The sequence below is a fragment of the Apaloderma vittatum genome, unplaced genomic scaffold, assembly GCF_000703405.1.
Source record: "Apaloderma vittatum isolate BGI_N311 unplaced genomic scaffold, ASM70340v1 scaffold12893, whole genome shotgun sequence".
NCBI classification, from domain to species: Eukaryota; Metazoa; Chordata; class Aves; order Trogoniformes; family Trogonidae; genus Apaloderma; species Apaloderma vittatum.
Genome location: NW_009708662.1, coordinates 79 through 8,535, shown reverse-complemented (window position 1 = coordinate 8,535; position 8,457 = coordinate 79). Strand labels below are relative to the sequence as shown.

The window sequence follows — 8,457 nt, the reverse complement described above, 5'->3', positions numbered from 1 at the left end:
ACATAAGGCTCCTCGTTGCTTCCTCTGTACAGCCTGGGAGCTCTGCTTATTCTTGCCTCCCTTTCCCTGCCAGCATGCTGTAATACTTACACCTGTGGTGTGTTTTTTTTCAATCGGGGAAGCTGCTTCAAGGTCCCCTCTGGAAGTGGCTCAGTATAAAGCGGAGACCTTTCAGTAGCCCTGACTCCTGCAGTTCTTGCAAGCCTGCCTGCAGCACTGAAGGCAAACTGCTTTGGCAGCACCTGCTTATCTGTCTGCTGGAAGCACCCTTCAAGCCTTTGCCTGACTGGTGTTCTGCTTTAGGTGCTATCTTAAATGGCTCTTTCATTGTTAAATGTCTTTTTGCTCCTGTTCTCGCCCAGTCCTCTCTTCTTGGACACTTCAGGCATCTGGTGGCAGGACCCATCATCCATGGCAGCAGTGGAGGAGTCCTGGGACGCTGCAGAAATAGCAGCTCTGCGGAAGGCTGCAGATGATGACTTGGACCTGAACCGTCTGGAGGGGGACAGCGCAGAGGAGCTGGCTGTGCCAGACCCAGTGAGTGCCTGGCTGAGTGTGGAATCAATTTTCCTTGTTTCTCTAAGGAAATGGGATGCTTTCTACACCTCTCTTCAAGCACTTCCAAAAATTTAAGAATAATCTTGGGCCCCTGATGTTAAAATCCCAGAGCTGAGAAGCTCTTGAGTTGTTGCTCTTCTGCTGCTTAGGTTTCACTGTTGTTTGTCTGGCTGAAAGTAAATGACTCCTCTTCATCACCAGTTCCCTCCAGCAGCTCTGATGCTTCTGGGACACCTCTGCTGCAGCACATGCTGCTTTACAAGCGAGAACAGAAAAGGAAATATTTACCTGGTTTTTGGTTTTAGTTGTTTTTTTTTTTTTTGCATTCAGCCTTGTCCCACTGCTGGTGGAGGTGCATGCTGTGCAGTGCTGCAGCCTCCTGGCCCAGGGTGGGGGTGTCCCTCCTCAGTGTCCTGCTCACACAAGTCTTGGTTTGGCTTTCAGGAGCTGGAGGCCATCAAAGCCAAAGTGCGGGAGATGGAGAAAGAGGATGAGAGGCTGAAGGAGTTGCAGCTCGAAGCTGAGAGCCGCCTCATTATGAGCTCAGAGTCAGGTATGGGCTGTCCCTGGGTGCTGCTCCCCCTCCACAGGATACCTCTGGGGCACAGGGTGGCAACTGGAGCCTGGGCATGTGGCTCTGCCTCTCCTGGCAGCCTGGGACTGGACACAAGGTGGGAAAGAGATCAGGCATGGCATGGTGCTAGTGCAGGTTCTACCTACTCTTATCTCCTACTCTTGTAGGCCAAGATGCAGTGCATCAGTTAAATTTCAGTTACATGACTGAGTTTAGCACCACCTGCCCCAGTAGGGCAGTCACTCTGTGGGTTTGGTGGCTTGTTTTCGGTTGTTTTCAGGTTTTTTTTTGTGAAGAGAGAGAGGGGACAAGGAGATGGAGGAGAGGGCAGCTGTGTGGGGATTTGGATATGCACAAACACGACCAGAGACCTGAGGAGCTTTGCAGTGCTTGGTGGTGGCCATGCTGGGAGCAGACCTGCATGGACAGGTGTCCCTCTGGTAGAGGGCTCCTGTGATTCCATCCAGCATGACCCCTTATCTCTGCAGGTCTCTTCCCAAAGACAACTGAGGAGAAGATAGAGGTTGACCAGCGATCCATCTATGTGGGCAATGTAAGTGGGAGACCCTGGAGCCCACCTTGTTGCTCCTTGCCCAGCTGGATGGATGTCTCAGATCCCTAGCCTGGGGACCCATCTGTCATCCTCCCCCAAAACCTGGCTGGTACCACCCCAAATGCTCCTCCTCTGCCCAGCCCAGCTTAGGAATGTGTCTCAGAATCTGCCCATGATCCCCTGCCACTTACAGATCATCTGTTGCAACTGTTAGCTCCTCAAAATACCCAATGGAAGCTGTGAGTTGTGTGGTGCCGCTTGTATCCCTCAAGCAGGAGGAGCTGTCTGTTGGATTTGGGTTTCCAGGTTGGAGCATTCACTTGGAAGGATCTCCTGAAGCTCAGGAGGTGGTGAAGCTCTGGTGGCAAGGTGTGAGTGGGGTCTGCCTTTGTTCCCTGTGATGGTGTGTGAGTGCAGACCCACGAACCGGGGATGGGGAGGCTGGCTGGTGGTGCTGGAGAGGCCAGGACTGTCTTTGCAGGTGGATTATGGGGGTACGGCAGAAGAGCTGGAGTCTCACTTCAACAGCTGTGGGCAGATCAACAGAGTGACCATCCTCTGTGACAAGTTCTCGGGGCATCCTAAAGGGTCAGTACTGTGGGTTGGGGTCTCGAGGGTGCTGCCCCGTGCTCCTCAGCCTTTAGGATCAGTGGGGTGTCCCTCGGGCTCTGCTCACTCTGTCCCCTTGCAGGTACGCCTACATTGAGTTCGAGGAGAAGAGCTCTGTGAAGGCTGCGGTGGAGCTGGACGAGAGCATGTTCAGAGGCCGTGTCATTAAAGTAAGAGTTGGGTGAGGCCCTGGGGGGCTGCACCCATCCCTCCCAGCTCACGTGCATGGGGCTGTGCCAAACCCCGGTGCTGGCAGGGCCAGCTGAGCCCACCCCTGGCCTTCCAGGTACTTCCCAAGAGGACCAACATGCCAGGCATCAGCACCACCGACCGTGGGGGCTACCGGGGCCGCTTCCACGCCCGGGGAGGGCTGGCCCAGCGAGGAGGCTACTATGGAGGGCAGCACCCCAGGGTGCGAGGGAGGACGTACAGGTGAGTGGTGGAGCAGGGGCTTTTCTTGTCTATTTGGGTCAAGACCTCTGGGGAGCAAGGTGTCACCAGGGTGGGGCTAGTTGCCTCTTGCTCTGGCTGTGCTCAGTTTCTTGGCTTTACACCTCTCGCCCACTGCTGTTCCCCTGTCCCTGCAGGGTTTTGAGGGCATGGGCATTGCACTCCCAGCCTGATCTATCCCAGACCTGCACCTGGCTTTGGGGCTTCTTTGTTTTTTTTTTGGGGTTCAGCCTAGGTTAGCTGGGGCAGAAGGGTGAATCCCAGCTCTCGGAGGGGTGAAGGAGCAGGTAGTTTCTTTTTGTCACAGCTGACATCTCAGCTGAGCAATGCCCTAGTGCTTAGGAAGCTGTTTTTGTTCTTATCTAGGGGTCGGGCAAGGCTGCTGCCTTGGTATTTTCCGTACTAGAAAGGACTGGACTGCCCTGGTGATGCTGACGAGACTGAAATGAGGAGATGGGATTGGAGAGATTTAAAAATATGCCTACCCATGCCAAAAAAGATTAATTTTAAAAATGCCATCTGCTTGACCGTGAGGATTACTGGTGAGGCAGCCACGTGCTGGGCTGCGGGAGGGAAGACTGGATCCGCTCCACCCGTGCATCGGCCGGATTCCCGCCAGCGTCCCAGGAGGGGCTCACCTTGGCTTTCACTAAGGCATCGCGTTTCCCTCAAGAATGGTCTTGTTCCAGAGAACACTCTGTCCTGGGAAGAGCTCTCCCAGACCATTGGTCTCACCCTCATCCCATAGAAAAGGGCTGTACTGGAGGGTTTGGTTTGGGTTCCAAGCACCCGAATGCCCTGCACCCCGCTGGGAGGGCAGACCAGCCTGTTCTGCGTTTGGAGCACCCTCAGCTTTGCCAGAAGGTTCTGCAAGAGCTGGATGCTGCTTTCTCTCACCTGTAAGAAGATGCTGAAGACCTTGCCAAAGACTGGTTTTCATCTCTAAACCATCTTGGGTTGCAGCTTTAGATCTGTTTGCTGGAGAGTTTTTCCTTCAGTGGCCTTGCGGATTTCTGACCTTGCTTTTAGGGACAGGATGGAGCCTACTAAGCTGTTTTGGGTCTGGTTTTTAACTCACTGCTGCTGTTGTACATGTAAGAGAGGGGAAAAAAGCATCCCTTGCTGTTTCTCTGGAAGTGTCTCTATCTCTGCAGTGGTTAAACAAGACCTGGGTGTCACACAACCCTTCCCCCTCCTCCTTTTATTCTGAAGTTGTAGGGATCAAACTCATCATTTTACTTGATTTCTAGCAGTAGCAGTATTGCAGAATCATTTCCACCGCACCCAATTTGGTCTGATCTTCCACTTTACTCCTGTCACCATTCCCGCTCCAGCTCCCCATTTGGGGATGGTGAGAGCCCAGTTGAACTGGAGGGTCAGGCCCGGACTGCTCCATGGGAGCTGGTACCAGGGAACGGACACTGCCTGGCACTTCCCCTTCCTGCCGATATTGTGCGTACGAGTTCTTGATCCGCTCGTTTTTAAAAGTAAAAAAAAGCTTTATGTTAAAAGAGGCAGGCTGAGGATGCCAGGAGACTGTGTTACTGTGTGAACTTCTGCATTGACATCCGTTTTATTATGTAATTCTCACGCTAATCTTTCAGGATCCTTGGGTAGGATTCCTCTAACCCAGATGCAACAGATGCAACCACTGCTTAAAGCAGCTTTTCAGGGCTCGGGGCATTGCCAGGCTAAAAATCCCACTGATATATATGTATTTTTTTTTCCCTTAAAATATCAAGATTTTTTTTTTAAAGCTTGGGGCCTGAACTCTTTATGTTGTGTTGATTTTGCATGTTGCCCAGCGTGGACTGTGCTGCTTGATCCAAGCTACTCTTAGGCTTAGATTGTAAAACTGGTTGGGTTTTTTAGGACTTTAAACTTCCCATGTAGTAGTAACTTTGTAAATTCTCGAGACTTGCTTTTTAACAAGAACTAGTTTGGCATGTTTGGATTGTCTTGTGGAAGGGGAAATGCTGAGCTCTTGTCTTTTTGAGTGAAAAGAGTGAAGACTTTTATGTGAAAATGTTTCGGAATAGCAGCGTATGGCTGTGCCTTGTTTAGATGGTGGGAGAGGTTTGAATGCTTCCATCTCCCACTATTTGCCAGCTTGTTTTTGATTAAATGTATTTAAGTTTGAGAAGGTGTTGTAAATGTTACTTATTTTTAAAATAAATGATCCTGCTGTGTGAACTTCATCTGTTGTGAGACTCTGCTGGCTGGGAGCTCATGCTCTACACTGAGCTGGCTTTCTCCAGGCTGCTTGTGTCCTTTGGAACTGTGCAGTGATTTCTTTTATTATTATTATTTTACGCTGTTTTATGTATTTTTTTTTTTAACTGATTAGGTGCTTGAAGCACAGAATTCTGCCTGTGGGGCAGGAAAGATTCAGAGCAGTCTGTGCCTGCATAACCTCTGCTGAACTTGCCTTGTGTAGTGCAAGTGAGCAAGAGGCGGGGATGCTTTTCTAGGCTAGTCTGTATGGTTTCTTTTTTTAATATATAAATACTGATTATTGATTTTTGTAGTCTTTAATTAGTACAGCAGGGAGCTGCAGGGTTAGGGGGAGATGCTAACAGAGATTAGTTTGGGTTGAGTCAGGCAGCTGTGTGAGCCTGATGTCTTAAATCTCCTGGTGGGGGCTTATCCTGGCTGTGCTACCGGTGTTCCCTCACCTGAGCTAGAAATAGCTGCCAAGTGTGCCCAGCCTGCCTGAACCAGGTGCAAAGTGATCACAGCAAGTATTGTCACACGTGAGTCACCCAAAGCTCTTTCCCCAGCAAGGTGAGTGCAGGGCTCCAGGTTGAAGGTGGTGCTTGGAGACTTGCAAGAAACCTGGAGCCTTCAGCCAACTTGCAGAGTCTCTTTCCAAGAAATAACAGAGTAAGTACAGATCTGAGTGCTCCCAGCTAAGGAAAAGCAGGACAAGGAGCCCAAGCACGTTTGAATTAAGCGCTGCTTGTGCTGTTCCTGTCTGAACAGTCCTGTGCAGCTGAGAAGGGGGGCTGGCAAAGAGCAAAAGGACTGCTGTTGCTGCTCCTGCTTCAGAGGAAGTGCTCTGAGGCCCCAGTGCTCCCGAGGAGCAGCGTTGTGCTCTGTGCACCTCAGCTGACTGAAATTTAGGGTGACAATAATGATAATCTCTTGCTATCTCTTGTGCAGCTGTGCTTGAGTTGCACAGAGGCACAGCTCCACACATTTCTGCAGGGAACAAACCTCCTATCTGACTCGGCTGACCTTCCCGAAGGAAGAACTAGCTCTCGGGTGGCAGCTTCTCTGCAACACTCAAGTTTGCCAAGAGGAGAAATGCATGCAAACCTTGCAGGCATCGAGTTTATTTTACACAGAATAAATTTAAACTACTACATGGACTTAAGACGCTATATACACCACTCTGCTGGCAGGCTCCTTTACACGGGGAATGTTCTCAAGGCTGAGACGAGAAGGGGCAGGGTTTTCAGCACACCTGCATCATCATGGAGTTCACCATATTATCAAAAGCCCTAGAGAAGGAAAGGAACACAGACTGTTAAAGGAACCAGCTAGTTCTGCACAGCAGATCTCTTGCAACAAAACCAGCCTAATGAGCTGGTTTTCCCTAAGCTGGCGCTGGTTCTACTCTTTAGTATGCTCGTTTGAGCAAATCATGAGTTTTAATTGAAAGACAAGTCTTGTCCTGGCTGTAGACCTGCCTCAGCAAACTGTGAAAGAAGTTGCTCTTGCCTGAGCAACAGCAACTCCTAAAGTTATTAAAATTCCCAGTGAGATCATAGATGAGAAAAGGGCAGCACCGGCTCTCCCATGTGAGCAATTACAGTGAATTCCCATCTCTCCTTACCCAAGGATGAGCCCTGGACAAGTGCAGTTGTTCACTCTTTAACCTGCTCTGCTTACCTACGTTTATTTTCACATTTACCCAGGAAACATGCAAATTTTTCCCCACTAAATGAATTTTTCTTGATTTGATGTTTTTAACACCAGTTCTGAGCTGGGAGTGAGAGTTCAGAGTAACTTCTCAGGAGACTCTCAGTTTTCTGTTACACTGTCACGGCCCAAAGACAACACAGCTGGTCTCCATTTAGGCAGCTGGTGCACGCACAGCTGAGCTGGCCAAACCTGGGGGTTATGCTCTTGGTCCTGCTGCATCTCAGGGACACCCCAAATTCCAGAAAAATGACACAAGAATTAGTATGGTCGGCCCTCTTACCTGGAATGGATACGGTCGCCCGGGTTATAAAAAGGGTTACACATTATGTCCGTGTATGAATTATGCAGTTTTCGGAACATCTGAAAAGGGATTGTAGTTTAGTTATTTGTTTCTTTTAACTTATTGCTTCTCAGCACTTTATGAATAAGCGGAAGTAGGAAAAACACTGATGTGGCAAGTTGCGCTCCTATTTCCGGCACTTACGCTGCGGATCTCGTTGTCTCGAAGAGCTGTGTTCGAAGAATCCACCACCATGACAAACTTCACCTTCGAATTCGTCACATAGCCGTATCTGGGCAGCTGTTAAGGCAAGTGCTTCAGAGTCTGGCAAAGCAACTAAAACGAGGCTAGAACATGCTCACAAGAAAGAAGCTGAGAGGAAACACGACGTCCTTGCTGTGCCCAACAGGTAAGTAGGACTAGATGAGGTAAGCAAGACACTAGATCACAAGAAATGTATCCCCCGTCTACCTGACTGCTGCCTCTTTGATAACTCAAGCTCGCTCCTTCGGTGAGAGGTTGTCCCTTAAGAACCATTTTAATGACGCAGCCACCTTGTTTAGTCTCATTTAGGAGACTGCAGAGACGTAGAGATCTTCTAATGACAGCCAGAGTGACTGAAGCGAGGCTTCACCAGTTTATGGAAACCCAAAAATCAGGTCTGCTGATAGCTTCCTTCTGGGGGATTGGGAGAAAAAGCCAAAGAAGGTTCAAAAGAGCAACCTCGTGACTTAAAAACATCTGTTGTGGCCCTGGCGTATGGGTTTTAGAGAAATCAGACCACACACTTGGGATTTAGGTACTTGATCAGAGATACCTTCATACTCTTGGTATTTTCTGCTACGTCTTTAACACGGCGCGGAGTAGGAAGAGAGGTTTCCCACACGGAGCCCCTCGCAAGACAGAGCCTATAAATATGTAACAGCATGGCAAAAGGCTTTGGAAAGATACACCTTGTAGTCTTCAGTGGGGTAGAGGAGCCCCAGGTACAGTTCCCTCTGATCTACAAGAGCCTTGCCCATCGCAGAGATCTTTTCATCCACCACGTCGAGGGAGGTGTGTACAGTGTAGTGGAACTTCAGCTCATTTTCAGTTGGAACGCTCCGGATGTAGAGGGGATAGTTCTGAGGAGGAGAACAAATTATGCCAACTAGGACTGGTCACTGTGCGGCATAAGGGACAGTTGTGAGGTCACAACAATGCTTTCACCCTTTCTGCTGTCAGAAGCTATTTTAACCATTTCATGTTCACAGCCATCACAGCACAGCCCCGCTCTCCCCACCTTTGCAGCCTGCAGGGCAGATCTGTCTCCATACACCAGCAGCAGGGGAATCATTTGCACAAGGCTCAAGTCTCTCCACTGCCTGACCTGCTCCTTTGCCCCAGCAGAGCCTGTCCTCAGCTCCTTCCGAGGGAACCCCCTCTCCTCTCACGGCAGCAGGACCCTCCCGCGCTGTTGCCATGCTCACTGTCCCAGCAATCCGTGCCCGGGTCCCAGCCTCCTTC

General features: G+C 50.0%; 2 protein-coding genes across 2 annotated transcripts; one reads left to right on the top strand and one right to left on the bottom strand.

Moving 5' to 3' along the window:
• Positions 1 to 362: 362 nt before the first annotated feature.
• PABPN1L (poly(A) binding protein, nuclear 1-like (cytoplasmic)) lies at positions 363 to 3,150 on the top strand (the record flags this gene model as incomplete). Its single annotated transcript, XM_009866646.1, has 7 exons — positions 363 to 537; positions 1,003 to 1,111; positions 1,621 to 1,685; positions 2,167 to 2,273; positions 2,377 to 2,464; positions 2,581 to 2,726; positions 3,111 to 3,150. Coding segments are annotated over 7 exons (730 nt in total), but the record flags the coding sequence as incomplete, so codon positions are not given.
• Positions 3,151 to 6,201: 3,051 nt separating this feature from the next.
• Positions 6,202 to 8,075, bottom strand: TRAPPC2L (trafficking protein particle complex 2-like; the record flags this gene model as incomplete). The annotated part of the gene is made up of 4 exons (XM_009866645.1): positions 6,202 to 6,247; positions 6,952 to 7,031; positions 7,156 to 7,243; positions 7,903 to 8,075. Coding segments are annotated over 4 exons (387 nt in total), but the record flags the coding sequence as incomplete, so codon positions are not given.
• Between the last annotated feature and the right edge of the window lie 382 nt (positions 8,076 to 8,457).